Source organism: Vulpes lagopus, chromosome 7 (genome assembly GCF_018345385.1).
Source record: "Vulpes lagopus strain Blue_001 chromosome 7, ASM1834538v1, whole genome shotgun sequence".
Classification (NCBI taxonomy): domain Eukaryota; kingdom Metazoa; phylum Chordata; class Mammalia; order Carnivora; family Canidae; genus Vulpes; species Vulpes lagopus.
In genome coordinates, this window is record NC_054830.1 from 810,606 (window position 1) to 828,893 (window position 18,288).

The window sequence follows — 18,288 nt, forward strand, 5'->3', positions numbered from 1 at the left end:
ACGAGGGATTATTACGCAGCCACGAAAAATGAGACCTTGCCATCTGCAACAACGTGGGCGGACCTAGCGGCGTTACGCTGAGTGCCCTAAGTCGGAGAAAGACAAATACCGCAGGGTGTCACTCACCTGGGGTGTCTAAAAAATGACACCAACCAATAGACTTAACTACAGAGAACGGGGCGCCGAGGTGGCACATCTGCCTTCCATCCAGGGCGTGACCCCGGAGTCCCGAGTTCAAGTCCTGCGACGGGCTCCCCGCAGGGAGCCTGCTTCTCCCTCTGCCTGTGTCTGTGCCTCATTCTCTGCGTCTCTCATGAATAAATAAGTAAAATCTTAAGAAAAAAGAAAAGAAAAGAAAAAAGGAAAAAAGCCAACGCACCAGAGTGCTTTGCGCCACCGGGGACAGGGGCTAGGTTCTCATGGACGGGGGTGTTGGGCTTGTTCGGGGTCACCCCTCCCACCCCCGGCGAGGCCAGATCTGCTGAGTAAAGGGAAAGCTCAGTTCTTTGGCAGCGGGGTGCCCCGTCATTTATTCCATCAACAAACGTTTAGGGAGCGGCTCCTGTGTGGCGGCGCTGAGCGGCGGGGCGGGGGCGGCCAAGGTGGGGGGAAGGTGCAAAGGGGGCTCCGGCTGGTGCCCTGGGGGAGCCCGGGCGAGGGGCGGGCGGGTGCGCTCCTGCGGGACGCGTCAGGGCGTCATGTGCAGACTCGGCCACACGGTGGCGACAGAGGACGCGCCGCCCGCGCCCACGGGGGCGGGGCCTAAGGGGCGGGGCCTAAGGGGGCGGGGCCTAAGGGGCGGGGCTTCCAGCTCGGCCTCCCCGCCCCGGGCACACGCGCCCCCGCAGGGGCAGGCAGGCGGCCTCGGCGGCGTCTGCGAATCGGCCGGTTCATTGCGGTTCCCGTTCCGCAGCCCCGGGGCCCGCGCCCGGCCTCACCTGTACCAGCCGAGCCCTTGGCAGCCGCGTGCCCCTGTGAACCGAGGCGTTGCCCCGCCCCCCGGCGCCCCCGCCCCCCGCCCCCCCGCCCCCCGCCCCCGGCGCCCCCCCCCCCGCCCCCCCCCCCCCCCCCCCCCCCCCCCCCCCCCCCGCGCCCCTTACCAAACGCAGCAAATCAAAGCACGTCCCGTTCAGGCTGTTTCCGGGGAGCAGCACGGCCCAGGCAGCCCCGGCCTCAACGTAACCGCGTGTCCTGGATCCCGGGGGGGGGGGGCGCCCCGTGTCCCCGATGTGCCCCTGCGCCGCGTCCCCGAGGCTCCCGCCGCGCCCGGCCGTCAACCGCTGACACCGACGGTTCTGGGCTCCGGAGGCCGAAAACCCAGGCGTGGGCGGGGCTGGTCACCCCCAGGTCACCCCCACCCCCGCCCCAGGGAGGCCCCCTCCTGCCCCCACCTTCCAGGGTCCCCGCGGCCCCTCCTCCGTCCTCCCCGCCAGCACCGCCTCCCTGGGGGGGGACCCCCGGGAGCCCAGGGTCACCCCTACCCGGGGCCTCGACCAGCTCCCCTCGCGCTGTTTTAGGGCCGCTCTGGTCAGAACCGCGCACGCACTGGCCACAGCGCGGCAGCCTGGCCTCCTGCTTCCCGGGGTCAGAAGTAGCGCAAAGTCTACACAGCAAACTGCTTGCCCAGGTGCTGCTTCCCCTTCTTTGTTGGTGGCCATTTAAAGTGAATTAACACGGGGGCACCCGGGTGGCTCAGCGGTTGAGCGGCTGGCTTCGGCCCAGGGCCTGCGTGACCCCGGGGTCCCGGGATCGAGTCCCGCATCACGGTCCCGCAGGGAGCCTGCTTCTCCCTCTGCCTGTGTCTCAGCCTCTGTATGTCCCTCGTGAATAAATAAAACCTTAAAAAGAAAAACAAAATTAAAAGTTCAGTTTCCTGGGATCCCTGGGTGGCGCAGAGGTTTGGCGCCTGCCTTTGGCCCAGGGCGCGATCCTGGAGACCCGGGATCGAATCCCACGTCAGGCTCCCGGTGCATGGAGCCTGCTTCTCCCTCTGCCTGTGTCTCTGCCTCTCTCTCTCTCTCTCTCTGTCTGACTATCATGAATAAATAAATAAAATCTTTTAAAAAAAATAAAAATAAAAGTTCAGTTTCCTAATCACATGAGCCGTGTTTCAGATGTTCAGTCACTCAGTGTGGCTGGCAGCTCTTGCAATGGAGAGTGAAGACCTAGAACATTCCTATCATTGACCCACTATTATTTTATTTGTTCATTTGAAAGAATGTGAGAGAACATGCGCAGGGGGGAGGGCAGGCTCCCCCTGAACAGGGAGGCCAACATGGGGCTTGATCCCAGGACCCCGGGACCATGACCTGAGCTGAGGGCAGACGCTTCACCAACTGAACCATCCAGGCGCCCTCATTGTCCCATTATTGGACACTGCTGGACCAGAACATTCTAGAGTGACACTGCTCTATGTAGGAGCCATCAGCCACCAGTGGCTGTTTACATTCACATTTAAATTTTGTTGGCCACTGCCGTCCAGCACGGGCTGGCGGGGCTCCCTCCTAGTGAAGGGAGGAGGAAGAGGGGAGGTGGGCTGTGGCGAAAATGGTGCCTGCCCTGAAAGGCCTGAGAAACGAGTTCCAAGGCCACCTTCCAGGTCAGGATTTCTGCCTTTTCTCCCACTATTTTAACCTGTCTCCCTGACTGCTCTTTGTTCCCTGAATGTGACTTGTGATCCCACCACTTCCAAGTCTTTCCTACTCTGTCTCCCCCTGACCAACCAACCAACCTCTCCGGCTAGCCTTCTTCTGAATCTCTCAGCAGAATTAGTCCTTCCTCCTCTGTTCTGACTTATCCACACACCACCCATCCATCCACCCACCCAACCACCCATCCACCCATCCATTCATCCATCCATCCATCCATCCATCCATGTACCCATCCACCTACCCATCCATCCATCTATAAATCCCCCATCCATCCATCCATCCATCCATCCATCCATCCATCCACCTGTCCATCCACCTGTCCATCCACCTATCTATCCATCCATCAGTCCAGTCACCCAACGTCCATCCATCCATCCATCATCCATCCAGTCACCCATCATCCATTCATCCACTCCTTATCCGTCTTCCATCCATCCATCCACTCACCCACCACCCACCTATCCATCCATGCACCCAGCAAACGCTGAGCACCTTCCCATTTCCAGGCTCTGTTTGTTCTGTTTGGTCTGTTGGTGTTTTCCTGGCCTCAGAGGTCTTGTGTCTGAATTGATGCTCCGCAGATGTATCCATCTGAGGGCAGAGCTGGAGAGAGGGGATGACTAGGGACACCTGCCAGGCTCTATACTCGGCTGCATGTGGTTAAGCGTTGATTAAGTCCCTACTTTACAGAGAAGACAAGTCAGGGAGATAACGTGCCCAGGGGCATGCAGCAGGCAAGTGGTAGGCCAGGAGGGGACTCCCGTGTCTGTTCCTAGAGCTGCTTTCCCTACACGTGGTCGTGCAGGTGACATGTCACCCCCACTGAGCCCACTCGGTTGGTGGCTCCATCTCACAGATGCGAGCACCACAGCCTTACCCTCTCGTCTCCCTGAAATCTGACGGGACCCACAATAAAGGCTTCTCAGAAGACACTGGACGGGGGCCACCGCAGTGTGCTGAGCCTGTGAACCCACAGACACAAGTGACAAGGGCAATGAAGGTTTGCCTCGGGATCCCTGGGTGGCACAGCGGTTTAGCGCCTGTCTTTGGCCCAGGGCGCGATCCTGGAGACCCGGGATCGAATCCCACGTCGGGCTCCCGGTGCATGGAGCCTGCTTCTCCCTCTGCCTGTGTCTCTGCCTCTCTCTCTGTGTGACTATCATAGATAAATAAAATTTAAAAAAAAAATTAAAAAAAAAGAGGAGGAAAAAACTATATGGGAAAACTGGGAGTAAATAAATGTTCTAAAGTAGAGAAATAGTTAAATAATTAGGGAGGAAAAAGATTTAAAAAAAAAAAAAAAAAGGTTTGCCTCGGTCGTTGGCTTCCCTGAGCGCGTCTAGTTGTGAAGCTGATTGCACCCGGTAATGGCCTTGCTTTTGCGCAGCACCCCTCACCCCCAGGAATGTAGCCCCCGTAGGTGGCTATGAGTTCGAGTGGCTCCAGCTTACAGTGGCTTAAGCAAAGCAGGAGAGCTCGCTGGCACTCATAACTGGGAGGTTGGGACGGGCTGCCTGCAGGCACAGCTGGATCCAGGGCCCCAGATGGCAAGCACGAGAGCCCACTCTGGCCATCTCTCAGCTTTCCCCAAGGGCCGCAGCAACTGTGGCCTCTCGAGTATCGGCTTCACAGCCCCTCAGCAGGGAGCGAGCACATCCCTCAGACATTTCTGGACGCTTCCAGGACGGCATGTCCTCAGATCGGGCCCACGCCCATTGCATCTTCTGAAACCCCTTGCTTGGGCTCCAGTCCCGACCTCCTTTCCCAGGACTTGGTTTCAACCTCCTGGGTGTCCTGTCTCTCCCCTGACCCCTTGGTCCCTCGAGGGGGGCTGCTTTCTCTTTGTCCAAAATGCCAGGGGGACTGGTCCCCACGCTCTCGCCTCCCACTGCCCCTGTAGCCTCCTGCAGGACGGTCTAACTTCAGTCCAGTCGCCCGGGGCCACGGCAGCCACGTCCGGCCCCCTCCCCGCGTGGTGGGCCGGCCCCGCCTGCGTGCTGCCCACCCGCCCTACTGGCTCCTGCGGCTGCTGAAACAAATTGTCACAATGTTGGTGACTTAACAGAACACGCCTTTGTTCTGTCACCGCCGGCCAGGGGGCTGGTCCAGGGGCAGGTGCTCCCCGCCTCTCCAGCTCGGGGGCGCCGGCGCCCCTGGACTTGCCTCCATCTTCGCCCGGTTTCTCTCCCTGCTCCGGCCTCGAATCCTGGCCCGTATGGTCTTATCAGGACCCTCGTCGTGAGACTGGGGCCCGCCCTAAATCACGAGGAGCCACCCCGCGATCCTTGGTTATATCCGCAAAGACCCCTTTTTCCGGATAAGGCCCACTCCCGGGTTCTGGGGCCACTGCTAACCACTTCACCCACGACCCTCACCAGAGCTGGGGAAACTCCAGCCGGAGCAGGACCCCCGGGTGGGCGGCTGTTCCACACTCCCCCAGCCCTGCCGCCGGGGGCCGCCACTCAGCGGGAGACCACGGCCGTGGGGCGCCCATCCGCCGCTCCTGGTACCCCGACCCACCTGGCGCCCTGAGCCCCTCGCCGCCTCCTGGAGGCCCTCCGGGCTGCTCCTTCCTAGCTTTCCTCGCAGGCTCTGTGTGCAGACCCCTCCTCCGTGCGCACTCAGGCCAGCAGCCTACGGGCCCCTGGCTCCCCAGCTTGTCTCGGGAGCAGTCCCACGCCTCACAGCCCACCCTCCACGCATCCGGGGCTTTCTTCCCTCCCTTGGGAGCTTCAGTGGCACCCGATGACTACAGACGGTCCAACCCATAGTCCCACTCCGGACTCTGGGCCAACCCCGCCCTGAGTTGCCTAGCGGTCCCATGGGCATCGTCCTCTGTTCCGAGACCCGGAGAGGGCGGGGTGGCACGTGTGGTCATCGCTCAGAGGTCCTTCGGGGACGGACAGGTGTTCGAACCCCTCCTGGAGGTGGGACTCAGACCCGTCTCCCCTTCTGCACAGACTGGGAGTCCCTGTCACCACACGGCACAGAGCCTTGGCACCCCATCTTCACAGCGGCCACAGCTGCCCCTGTGCTTGGCCGTCGGCTGGGAGCGTCAGGGGGCCCAAGCCCCAGGAAACGGGGGGCCTGGCTGCACCACCTCCCCTCCGGACCCAACACCCTCATCCTCAGTCCGAATCCCTTCTGGAAGCCTAAGGGGCACGGGGGTGGATCCGAGCTCCCCTCCCCTGATCCTCCCCCTCCCACGCCCACCCACCCCACACCACGCCAAGGGCTCACATGTAGTAAAAAGACTTTATTAAGAAGGCTTTGAAGTCAAAAAATAAAACTCTTGATACAATTTTCTGAACCCTTAAGTCAGCTCAGCAAATATATAATCAGTAATTTAGCTGTGTAAGATTAAAGGTCCGTTACTTTATTTAAAATAAAATATATTTTAGTTCTTAAAATTTATTTCATAAAGTACATATTTCCCTATAAATTCCCTACATATACACAAGAGGTAAAAAGTAAAAGTTTAAAAAAAACACAATTTAAAAAAATTTAAAAACTGACAACAGAAACCACAGCAGAAGGGGATTAATAATTAAAAACAAAAAGTTAGAAATATCTGGTTGGGCCCCCCCGCCCCCCACCCCGCCCCCTCCAGCCTGTCCCCCGCGGACGTACAAAAGGGCAACCGGTGGACCCCAAGAGGGCTCCTCGGGGGGGGTTCGCAGAGGCTGCGGCGGTGTCCGGAGCCAGCACTGTCAAGTCAGAAATCCGAGTCCCAAAGGACTAGCGAGAGTTGTAAAAATCATATATATATATGTGTGTGTGTATATATATATATCTTTTTTTTTTTTCCTTAAAAAGATCACCCTGGGGGGCGGGGAGTCTTAAATAAAAAGTGCAAGCAGACCTTTTCTCTCTGGTTTATTTTAACCTGTCGACTCAATACTGTTTATTTGTTAGGAACTGAGATGCCGTCGGGCAGCCGTCTCCACGCCTGGGGCCGAGTTAAAGCTCGTCTGCGAAGGCTCGCCCCGCCGCCCCCCGCCCCGGCCCCCCGCCCCCGCCCCCCGCTAGGAAAAGATATGAATGGCCTGGGTGGCGGGCGTGCGGCAGGCCGGGCACTCGGGCTCGCTCTTGCCGCAGATGCGGACGGCGCAGTCCATGCAGAAGAGGTTGTGGCCGCAGGGCACCAGCGCGGCCATCGCCTCGCCCTCGGCGCACACCACGCACTCGCGCGCCAGGGCCGGGCCGGGGGCGGCCGGGGGCGGCGCGGCCGACGACGAGGACGACGACGAGGACGACGACGAGGACGCGGCCGGCGGGGGCTTGCGGCCGCCCTCAGAGGCCCCGGGGTCCAGGGGGGCGCACGGCGGGGCGGCCGCGGAGAAGCCGGCGCCGGGGAAGGAGGCGAGGGTGCCCTGCGTGGGCCGCCAGGCCAGGGCGCCCACTGGGTCGGGGGGGCCGGCGCGGCGGGCCAGCGGCAGCTCCAGGGCCAGGCCGCCGGGCTCGGGCAGTGTGGGCGAGTGGCGCGGCGAGCCGGTCCCGCTGCTGCGCCGGGCGCCCGGGGCGGGCGGCGCGGGGGCCCCGTTGACCGCCGAGCAGCCGCCGAAGGCCGGCAGCGGCGCCGCGCGCTCGAACGGGGCCCAGATGGTGGCGGCGGCGGGCACGGTCAGGTCCAGCGCCAGGAAGTCGAAGCCGAAGTCACAGTCCTCGGGGGCAGGCGGCCCCGCCGGGGCCCCCGGGCCGTCGCCACCGAACGTGAAGCCCCCGTTGCCCGAGCTGCTGCCTCCGTAGGGGCTGGTGGGGCCGGCCTCGGGCACTGGCGGCCCCCCGCGGCCCCCCGCGTAGAAGGCCTCGGGGCCCCCGGGAGCCCCCAGGGCCGGGTCCCCGCGGAGGCTGGCAGTGGGCGCGGGGGGCCGCCGCCCGGGGTTGGGGGCCTTGGCCCAGAGGCCAGCGGCCGTCCCGAGCAGGTCCAGGCAGACGTCGGTGCCGTTGGCGTGGAAGTCACTGTCGGGGCCCGCGTCGGTGAAGGCGCCCGTGCGCAGCGTGATGTGCGCCTCGATCTCCTCGCGCGCCCGGTCCACGTTCTCGGGCATGCCCGTCACGGCGAACACCGGCTCCTTGTCGCGCCCCGGCGTCACGATGTACGTGTGTGTCCGCTGCTGGATGCGCTTGATGGTGGCGCCCTTGGGCCCCACCACCAGCCCCACCACGCGGTAGGGCACGCGCACCTGGATGGTGGTCTGGCCCGGCAGGTTGGGCGGACCCTGCGCGGCACCGGGCAGCCCGCCGGCCTTGCTGCGCGTGGCGCGGATCACGGAGAAGTGCTCGGCGGCGGACAGGATCTCACGCTTGGCCATCTCCACGTCCTCCTTGCGGCCGGTCACGATGAAGACTGGCTCCTCCCCACGCACGGGCGTCTTGATGTACGTGTTTGTCTTAGCGCGCAGAGCCTTGATCTTGCACCCTGGAGGAGGCAGGGGGGAGACACTGTGAGGACGGGGACCCTCCCCAGGACAGCCCTTCCCGGGGGGCAGCTGCAGGGCCAGCCGGCGAGGGGGGCTGGGAGCCCCCACCGCTCTGCGCACCCACTCGGGGCTGTATCCTCAGACACACATCTCTCCGTGTCCCCTCTGGTCCCAGGCTTGACGTGTCGCACGTTGCAAGGCACGTTTAACCTTGTGGGTTAAACAGCGTCTCCCAAAATTCATGTCCACCGGGTCCTTGTGAACAGGACCTTACTGGGACACACCCTACAGGTGTAATTAGGGAACACGAGGCAGTACTGCAGTGAGGTGGCCCTGAAGCCACGACAGGTGTCCCTTAGAAGAGGAAGGACATGAAGCCACGGAGAAGACAGACCACCCTGTGAGCAAGGAGCCACCGGCAGCCCAGGGACACGGATGGTCTGCAGAGCCCTCAACAGCACCCCCCGTGCAGCGGTGGGGCAGCCCGGGACTGCAGCATCCACCTAGGATTCTCTCCTGACCAGCGGGCCTCCCCAGCCCACGGGGGCCCGGGCCCCCCGCACCCTGCACAGGGCACCTCCAACGGCCCAGGGGGATCTGCACGGGCGGGCAAGACGCAGGGTGTTTGGTGGGGGCGCCTGTAGGTGTCTCATACCCCCACCCCAGGGCCTTTTGTGCCACCATGAGTCGGGGCCCAGGAGTCCAGCAGACCCCCCTCCCGAGGCCAGAGGCACACGGGGCCACGGCGGCAAGAGAGGCTGGCACCGAGACAACAGCGCTGCTGACTTCTCCCAAGGACAACACACAGTCAGGGGCGGCCGGGGGGCAGCCTCACCCAGAGCCCGGGCACAGCACCCCCATCCCCTCTCCGGGGTCCTGGGCCACTGGCCCCCATGGCCTCACTAGCATCTCCCCCTGCCCCAGCCTCACGGTCCCCTGTACAACCTTTGCCATCTGCAAGTGTCCATCAGGTCACTGCCCAGTGCCCCCTCCTCCAGGAAGCCCACAGGGACTACAGCAGGGCCCCTCAGCTGCTCCCATTGGACCCTCCAGCTCCCCGAGGCCGGCGGGCCGTGAGGGTCAGTGCGCTGGAGGACGCTGGCCTCCCGACGGCCGGTCCCGTGCTCTGCTTCCTCGCCCGGAGAAGGGCCCAGACCCTGCACCCCGGGCAGGTGCCTGCCGCCACGAGGCTCCCAGCCAGGGGATCACAACCCCACGTGAGGAGTCCCAGGCCCCGCGGGGGCGGGCAGGTGGGGCCAGGCCACAGGGCACAGGGAAACCCACCGCGAGGGCGCCCTGGCACAGCCGGAGGGCAGCCCTGTTCGCGGTCCCGGAGCCCCGGATGGAGCCCGCGGGGCAGAGGGGACGCATTCGCTGGGCGCACTCGGCGGGACACCCACGGCGCCAAGCCCCACCCGCGCCACGGCCCTAAGAGGTGGCAGCTAGAGAGGGTGGTGGGACGCGGATCTGGGGAGTCGGGGCTACGGGTGACGGCGGGGCCAGGCCCCTGGGGGGCGCGGGGGGCTGCTTGCCGGCCGAGGCCGACTCCTGGGCCACCAGGACGCGACTCGAGCGGGTGTGCCCGGGAGCGGGGTGACCGCCCAGCAACGTCCACCTCCCTCACACAGGGGTGGCGGGTCCCCACTCAGAACCTGAGCCTGCTCACATGCCCTCATTCTGGGGTCCCAACCCCCGCATGCTTCAGGAATTCAGGCGCTGCCCCCAGGGACCCCACGGTCACCACAGGCTTCGCTGATCAACCAGCACTGGAAGTCGTGAGGGGACAAGCCTCACCCTTGGAAGGACGTGGGTCAGGGGAGGGCTCCTGGCCGAGTGAAGGGTGGGCGGAGCCCTGGAAGCAGGACGGGGCTGGGACAGACCTCGGGATGCCCCTGCCCAACCCAGTGGGGTGCTGTCCCCAGAGCAGGGCCCAGGCAGGCTGGGCCGCATCACGGCAGGGTGGCTCCGCGGGGGCAGCGGGCTCATCCCTCTAACAGGCTCGGAGACCCCCACCAATGCGGGAAGGTCGGCGGCTGCCAACACAGGGAACCCCCAACCCGGGCCCAGGGAACCCCTTTCTTTCTGGGCCCCACCACCAGCCGCCAGGCCTGCAGGGGAGGGGTTAGCGGGGGAGAGCGGTGAGCAAAGCGGGCGTCCCCGAGCTGAGGGGGGCCAGGCTGAGCCCCGGGCCCTGGCCACAGCAGCAGACAGAGGGGCCCGGGCCCTGGCCACAGCAGCAGACAGAGGGGCCCGGGGGACGGCCGCCCTTCACCCACTCAGCAGGCAGGGGGCCCCCAGGGACGCCCAGTGGGGGTGCACGCTGACGGGAGCCAAGGTCACACGCGGGGCAAGCAGGCACCAGCCTCCCAGGTGACATTTGCTGACTCCCTTCGGAGTCTCCCTTCTCCTGTCTGTAAAAGGGGGCCGGCACCCCCACCCTGCAGCTTCGGAGGGCACAAGTCCTCTCCGGGGCCACGCCCGTTCCCTCAGACAGAGCCAGGGCACTAAGGTTCGAATCGCAGCCCTGCTGACCCAGCCTCGGCCCCTCCCGTGACCAGAAGCTACAGAGGGTCCTCTCGGGGGGATCTGGAGGCTCAGCGAGGCGGGGCAGGCCGAGGCTCCCACGCAGGGCACCTCTGGGCCACCCAGCCTCAGGGAGGAGGGCACTCTCGGGGGTGGTAACCACCTGCCCCGTCCCCAGGGGCTGCGCAGACCTGCTGTGGGATGGAAAAAACAGCTCAGAGAACGGCAGGTAAAGTGTCCGGGAAAGGGGAGACCACAGGTCGGGGACTCTGGCCCCCTCCGGGGGATGGAGCCCGCACCTGGGGTTGGGCAGGAGGCGGCGTTCCGAGCAGCTGTGGCCCCGCACTGGTGCAGGGACAGGCTGGAAGCCCCCAAGGTGGAGAGTGGATGGGTGACGGCGGGGGTCAGGATCGGGGCACAGAAGAGAAGATGGGAGCCACAGAAGGTCCCAGAGGTGCTCCTGGAAGGCCCCGTCCTGGCACCCTCCCCGGGACCCTGCACCCCACCTCCTACCAGCTGCCGCTGGGATTAGAACCCTCTTGAGAATCCTCACAAAGCACCGGAGGGAGGTGCTGTCCCCACCAACCCGTCACAGAGAGATCTCCCCTGCCTGGGGTCACAGGGCCAGCCCAGTCTGCACCCCCGGAGCCGGCCTTGCTGTCTGCCAGCAGCAAGACCCCAGGCCGGCACCTGATAAACAGGTGGTGAAGGGCACACCCCGCAGGTCGGGGCGCCCCAAGCGTGCTCCTGCACAACCAAAGGCACGGGTTCGGACGTCCTCTGCTCGACTGCCGCCACCACTGGGGTGGACTCAGCCTCTCTGGAGGGCCCTCCCGGGGTTCCAGAACACACGCACTCGCAGGGAACACGCCCTCGTGCTCCGCGCCCCAGCAGCCTGCGGATCAGCCTTGTGACTTTGGGCAACAGCCCCCAGGCCGGTTCCCGCGTCTGTTGTCCCCCCACCCCCACCCTGCCACTGGCTTCTGGACCTTCAGCACGTGGCAGCAGGCCTGTCACACGTCCTGCAGCAGATAAGGGAGACTGGGGCAGGGGGTGGACGGGGCGGTCGGGCCTGGAGTCCTGCTCATGGGAGGCAGCCGACAGGGCCCAGGGAACCACCTGTCCCCGGCACTGCTCCCAACTCCTGGTCCCTCAGCCCAGCACCACACCTGCTCCTCCTGCTGTCCAGATGTGGGGAGGGCCCGTGATTGGCTGCACCTTCACCCAAAGCCCCAGGACTCACTGGCCAACCACCCCTCCCACCCAGAACTCCGAGAGGCCAGTGCCCGGAGCATCCCTGTGGTGCTCTGACCCCCGGCGGCAGGGGTGACAAGCCACCTTGCAATTCAAGCCCGCCCCACCGGGTCTCCGGCCCCTGTTACGAGCCCCAAGGCCAGCCCGAGCCGAGCCCAGCCCGAAGGCCAGCCCGGGAGTCCTGCAGCTCCACCTCAAGCCCCGCCCAGTCCCCACCCCAGGTTCTAGAACCCGGCGAGGAGCAGGGAGTGGTGGACAGAAAGGTGCGGGCAGAGGGCAGGGGGAAGGGGGGCTGGGGCCGCCGGCTGTAGGGGGTGGGCGTGTGTCCGGAGGAGCTGTGCCCACCCCCCTCCTGCCCGCCCGCCCCGCGGCTCCGGCTCCAGGGCCAATGAGCGGCGGCCGGCCTGATGTCACCCTGCGAGTCTCAGGCTGGCTCTCTAACAAAGAGAACAATGGGGCGGCCACAGGGACCGTCCGACGATGCTGCTGCCGGGACCCCCAGCCCGGGCCCGCGGCCCGGCGCCCCCGGGCAGGCCCCGCAGCCCGGCCCTCAGCAGGCTCGTGCGGCGGGTCCTCCAGCGCGGCCCCAACTGCGGGCGGGAGGGGACCCCCTGGGCCCGCGCCCCGCCGCCCCCCGCCGCCCCCCGCCGCCGGCAGGGCCTGCAAGTGGGGACCAGCGCCCTCGGGGCAGCAAACTTCTCTGCCGCCCCGCGAGCCCCGCCTGGGTGCGGGGCGCCCCCCCCGGGGTTCGGAGCCCCGGGGGCGCGGGGGCGGGGGCGGGGGCGCCCGACTTTCGGGCCGGCCGCGCGGGACAAAGGCGCTCGGCGGCCGCGGGGCCCGGGCGGGCGGGGGCGGGGGCGGGGGCGGCGCCCGGCCGCGGCCACTCACCCTGGCGGCCCACGATCTCGGCGACGTGCTCGGAGCTGGGCACGGGCACGCACTCGGTCATGTTCACGCTCTTCTTGCGGCTGCCGATCGCGCTCATCTCGGCCAGCAGGCCCGGCGCGCCCAGGGCCGCGGGGTGGGGCGCGAAGCCGGCGAACACGTCGGGCGGCGGCCGGGGCGGCGGCGGCGGCGGCGGCGGCGGCGGGCTCCCGCCGGGGTCCAGCAGCGCCAGCGGGTCGGGCGCCGCGGCCTCGGGCCCCGCGGGCGCCGCCACCTCCCGGCCGTCGGGGGGCGCGGGCTCCGCCGCCCCGTCCGCGCCGCCCGCGCCGTCCCCGCCGCCCGCGCCCCCGTCGTCCGCGCCGCCCGCGCCGCGCAGCCCCAGCCCCAGCCCCAGCCCCGAGAGCTGCTCCAGCGCCAGGCGCAGCGCGGCGGGGCGGGCGGCGGGCGCGGCCTCCTCGGGGCCCGCGGGCGGCGGCGGGGGCGGGGCGGGGGCGGGCGCGGGCTGGGGTCGCCGCCGCCGTCGGGCTGGCCGCTGGAGCCGGGCATGGCGGCGCTAGCGCTCGGGCCCGCGCCCCCGCCTCTCGCCCGCCGGCCGCCCGCGCCGCCGCCGCCGCCGCCCGCGCCGCCGCGCTCCGCCTCTGAGAGCTGGGCCGCCGGCCGCCGGCATCCAGCGGCGGGGCGGGCGGCGGCGGCGGCGGGGCTGCTCGGGCCGCGGGCGGCGGCGGCGGCGGCGGCGGGGGCGGCGGCGCGACTCCTCTGCTGCTCGGCGGCGGGCTCGGCGGCGGCGGCGGCGGCGGCGGCGGCGCGGACGCTGCTTCCCTCCCGCGCGCCGCCCGCCGCCCTCCCCCCGCCCCGCCCCGCCCCGCCCCGTGACGCGCGCGCGGCCAACAATGGGGCGTCGGCAGGGCGCAGGCGCGCGGGGCGGGGCGCGGTCACGTGGGGCGGGGCGGGGCCCAGGTGGGAGCCCGCGGGCCCCGCCCCCGCCCCCGCCCCCGCCCGCCTCGCCCCCCCGCGGCCCGCGCGCCCTGACCCGGGGGCGCCCGCGGGGGGGCGGCGGGGCCCGAGCGGCGGCCACGTGGGCGGCGGCGCTTCCCGGGCCCCCGCGGCCCCTGCACGACCCCGGGCTGCGAGCATCCGCCCGAGCCCCGCCGACCCCGGCCGGGGGCCTGCCCTGCCGTCGAGCTGGGGGGACACCCCGGGCCGGAGGTGGCAGCGGGAGCGGGCAGCCCCCCCCCCCGCCCACCGCCTCCCTCACCCCGGGTCGCCGCCACCCCCAGACTTCCCGGCAGGTGCCTCCGAGGAGGGCCCCTCCCGCCCCAAGTTGTCCTTCCTGGCCGCCCAGGCCGCCTCCCGCCGAGGGCCCCCCTCGGGGTCCCGCTTCTCTCTTGTGCCCCTGAACACGCACGAGTGTGAATCACTTCGCCAGAACTGGGCCTACACCCATCCCCATGGGGCCAAGCTCCCGGAGGACCTGGAGGCACCCAGGAAGCGCCAAGCTCCAGCTCCTTATCCCCCAGCCACAGGCCTTGTCCCCGTCTGACCCACAGAACTGTCCACTGGTGCCCCAGGCCCAGCAGGACGCGTCCAGGCCACAGGCCCCCTCCCCACCAGCACTGCCCCCGTGGCCATGTCGGGACCAGGTCTTGGCCTGAGCTGATGCTCCTTCCTGGCCCCCACCCAGCCCAGAGGAGCAGGTGGGTGGCCCTTCTGCTGAGCTGGAGGAGGGGGAGGGTAGGACAGAAGGGGGTGGGGGGCTGGGGAGACATCGGAAAGAGACCACAGGAGACAGTATGGCAGTGACAGGTGGAAAACAGACTGGCGTGCATGCCTGACCCGGGATGCACTTTCGGGGGTTATGCACCCACGTTTATGTTCCTTAAGGCAAGCCACAGGGCTGCGGCTGTGTACACAGCTCGTGAAGGCCGCAGCAGCGGATTCAGGGCCACCCTGCTCCCCCATGGCATCACCTTCACTAATGACACCTGCAGGCACCCTGTGTCCAAGTGGCCATTGCAATCCCAGTGGAGAGGTCTCCAGACGAGCAGGGTGCAGGGTGGCTCATGCCCTCTCCCCTGCCTCTCTGCTTCCCAGTTTCTGCTCTGGGCCAGAGACACGTGTCCCCCTGGGGGGCTTGGGAGGGGACACGGTGTCTACTGATGGGGGAGAAACAACAGAGTGGCGTGGGGGAACCTGCCACAGCTCCTGGCCGCTGCCTGGAGACACCAGGGTACCCTGGGGGCCGTGGGGACTCTGCTCACACCACAGGCATTCAGCCAACCGGAAGGTGACGGAGGACAGGCAAGGACAGGGCTTGGGAGGTAGCACAATAGCCGGCCTTTAACTTCAGCAGGAAGTTGGAAGATTCCCGCTGAGGAAATCTAGAAAGTCAGGCAAGATGAGTGGGACCTGGGAGAGGAAGGAGAAACCAGAGGAACAGTCCGTGGGTCCCAGAGACACGGGCGGAATCGGAGGCAAGTTGTCCAGCAATGACAGAAGGGGGAAGCCGGACCCCACAGCTTGTCCTGGGAGGACATGCGAGCTGCCAGGGCCCCCTAAGGGCCCCCTAAGGGCTTCCGGGCCACATTCCAGAGGGTCAGGAAAGGAAGGCCTAGGATCCAGGGGAAAGCCATGGCTGACACCAAGGTCTGCGTCCAGTGGGACGAAGAATCAGGACGGTGCAGGCCGGCGAGGTCCTCACCAGCCAGCTTGGCATCCCACGGGACGCACCCCAGCAAAACCCGGGGGGCCGTGAGCGACACAGGTGCGGCCCTGGGAAGGGGCGCGAGGGAGCAGGCTGGGCTGCGTGCAGGGGGGCTGTGGGGCCCGCCGGCGGGAGCAAAGACGACCGGCAACTTCAGGACGCTGTTGTGAGAGCCGATGAGTCAGAAGAGGGGGACCCGGGGCTCCGGGGTCTTCACGTCCACACGGTCGGGCTGTGCGAGGCTGACCTGTTGGGTGTTCGTGTGAGTGGACAGGAAGGGCCCCGAGCCGGTGCACTTTAGACGTCCGTTCAGGGGCGCCTGGAGGGCCGAGTCGGTGATCCTGGGGTCCTGCCGCTCCCCCCGGCTCATGCTCTCGCTCGTTCTCTGTCAAAACCTTCAAGGATAAATCCCTCCTGTTCGACGTGCAAGCCGCAGCCCTGCACGCGGCGTGCACGCTGGAGAGTGTAGGAGACAGGAGGTGGCACCTGCGTGGAGCGAGGGGTGGGCCGCGGGAGGCGGGGCAAGCCGGGCGCCAGTCTGCGGGGGTGTCCTGGGCCCCCAGCCTGTCCGCCAGCCTCCCCAGCGCCGCCGCGGCCTCTGCTCCGTGACCCCCGCAGCCACCAGCGCCTCCCGCCTTCCTGCTCTTTCCTGTGCTCTGAGCGGGTGACCACAGACCCCGTGGCTTCGAGCACCAGTGTGTTGTGTCAAGGGCCCAGAAGTCCTAGGTCAAGGTGTGGAGGACCGTGGGCTCCCCGAAGGCTCCAGGGAGGGTCCTCCCTGCCTCTCCAGCCCTGCGTGGCTGGCTGTCCTCGGCGCCCCCGGATGTGGACGCGTCACCCCAATCTGTCTCCCGAATCAGGCGGCTTCTCCATGTGCGTTTGTGTGTACATGGCTCGTGAGGGCCGCAGCAGTGGATTCAGGGCCACCCCGCTCCCCCGTGGCCTCGCCTTCACTAATGACACCTGTAGGCACTAATGACACGCTGTGTCCAAGTAAGATCCCACCCACAGATTTAGCGGTTGGGACAAGGAGAGTCTTTTTGGGGGACACAGGGCAGCGCACAGTACCTCCCCAGGCTGGACACCTGGAGTGTCTTCGGGGAGATGCCCCGGGTGCCCGTCCCCAGGTCGAGGCCGCTTACCCCTCGTGCCAGCCCGCGGGTAGGGGCAGGGCGCACGGCCGTTGCAGGGCTCCTGCAGCTCCGGCTGCGTCGGGATCCCACGGAAGCGCAGGGGCGGCCCTGGGAGGTGGCCTGGGCCCCCAGCGGCCTCCGTGACACCGGTGCCGGCGCTCGGGCTTCACTGGTCAGCGCTTCAGACCCTTCCACGATAAGAAAAAATACATTTTCATTAAAGATTTTATTTATTCTTTTTCTAAAAAAGATTTTATTTATTCATGATATATATAGAGAGAAAGAGGCAGAGACACAGTCAGAGGGAGAAGCAGACTCCCTGTGGGGAGCCCGATGTGGGACTCAATCCCGGGACCCCGGGGTCATGCCCTGAGCCGAAGGCAGACGCTGAACTGCAGAGCCACCCAGGTGTCCCCCAAAATATTTGTTTTTAGGTTTTAAAAACTGTAAAGTCAGCTTTACCTTCTCTGTACTTTTACCGACTCAAGTCATCACGACGTAAGGGAACCCGGGAAGGACTCCTCACCAGCACCCCCCGCTGGAGCTGCCTGGCGCTGGCGACAAAGTCCCGGGGAGGCAGGGTGCCAGGACAGCACGCCCAGCGGCTCCCCCCGCCTGCACCGGGAACTGAGAACCATCTTCAGTGTTCACGGCAGCCGGGCGGGACACACGGCCCAAGTGTCCATCCGCGGGTGAGCGGGTACACACAGCGTGTCCCCTGCACACGGGCATGTCCCTGGGCCACATGAGCAGGAGCGCGGCACCCCCTGCCCCGCCCCGGGGATGGACCCGAAGCCCACGATGCTCAGGGACGGAACCAGAGACAGGAGGTCCCACGGGGTGGGAGTCCACGTGTGTGACATTCCAGGATGGGCTCGTCAACGCACAGGGAGGGGGCTGGGGCTGGGGACGGGGAGCAAGAAGGATAAAAAGCACGAAGGAAAATGTCAAAAGGAAGCAGCAAAACCCGCTCCAGAGGGTCGGCTCTGGGGGTTTTAGTGCTATTTGACCTCTTTGTTTTGAACTATGTGTTTTTTTTTTAAAAATAGCTCCAGCTCCTTGGGGCGGCAGGGCGGGGGGGGGATGCCCAGTGACAGGGAGCGGGGCGGCCCTGGGGTGGCAGGGAGCGGGGCGGCCCTGGGGTGGCAGGGGTGCCCTCCTCCTCCAACGGCATGTTTGAAAGAGTAAGAAGTCGAGGGGAAAAATTGCCCGAGAACATAAGCCACAAAGCTCCCTTGCGGGGACCAGTCCTCTTTTCAGCCTTGTCGCTCAGGAGGGTGTGGCGTGGGGCGGACTCCCCTTCTGAGAACTGGGGGGGGGGGGCGTTGTTAGACACATCATTTACACGCAAGGACACGCGCCTTCCCCCCGCCCCAGGTTTTTATTTGAAATCTGGTTAGTTCACATCCAGTGTGACCGCAGTTGCAGAAAACGCAGCTGCTTTGCGGGTCACACTGATTGGTCAGCTCTGCTGGCCCGGGGTGGGGGGGGTGGGCCCCCGGGCGGCCTTTTGTGCCCCTGGCTGTGGGCCCCGGGGACCCCTTGTCTCTTCTGGAACTTCGCCCAGACGACTTGCCCTGTGCTGTCTCTTGTGGCAGGTTTCTTGAACCCAGCCCAAGTTGATTTGTCTTTTTTTCCCTTTTTTTTTAAAAAGAGATTCCGGGCCAGCAGTTGTGCGTCTGCGCTGCAGGCCGCCTGCTGCCCCCCCCACGGCCGTG

The 18,288-nt window shown here is 66.3% G+C and overlaps 1 protein-coding gene across 1 annotated transcript; it reads right to left on the bottom strand.

Moving 5' to 3' along the window:
- Positions 1-5,892: 5,892 nt before the first annotated feature.
- On the bottom strand, positions 5,893-14,695 carry MEX3D (mex-3 RNA binding family member D). The gene is made up of 5 exons (XM_041761166.1): positions 14,602-14,695; positions 13,767-13,918; positions 13,144-13,268; positions 12,740-13,089; positions 5,893-8,073 (listed from the first exon to the last, which is right to left on the bottom strand). Exons 1-5 carry the CDS (start codon positions 14,693-14,695, stop codon positions 6,677-6,679), a joined length of 2,118 nt encoding a protein of 705 aa, XP_041617100.1. The 3' UTR covers positions 5,893-6,676.
- Between the last annotated feature and the right edge of the window lie 3,593 nt (positions 14,696-18,288).

Excerpts from the sequence above, each read along its gene's own strand:
- MEX3D (XM_041761166.1), bottom strand. The coding sequence starts at position 14,695 with ATGGGGGAGCAGGGTGGCCCTGAATCCGCTGCTGCGGCCTTCACGAGC. Across the intron at positions 13,919-14,601 it reads TTGCCTTAAGGAACATAAAC|CTCGACGGCAGGGCAGGCCC; the intron begins GTGGGTGCATAA and ends GTGTCCCCCCAG. Across the intron at positions 13,269-13,766 it reads CCCCCCGCGGGCGCCCCCGG|CGGCCAGCCCGACGGCGGCG; the intron begins GTCAGGGCGCGC and ends GCCCGGCTCCAG.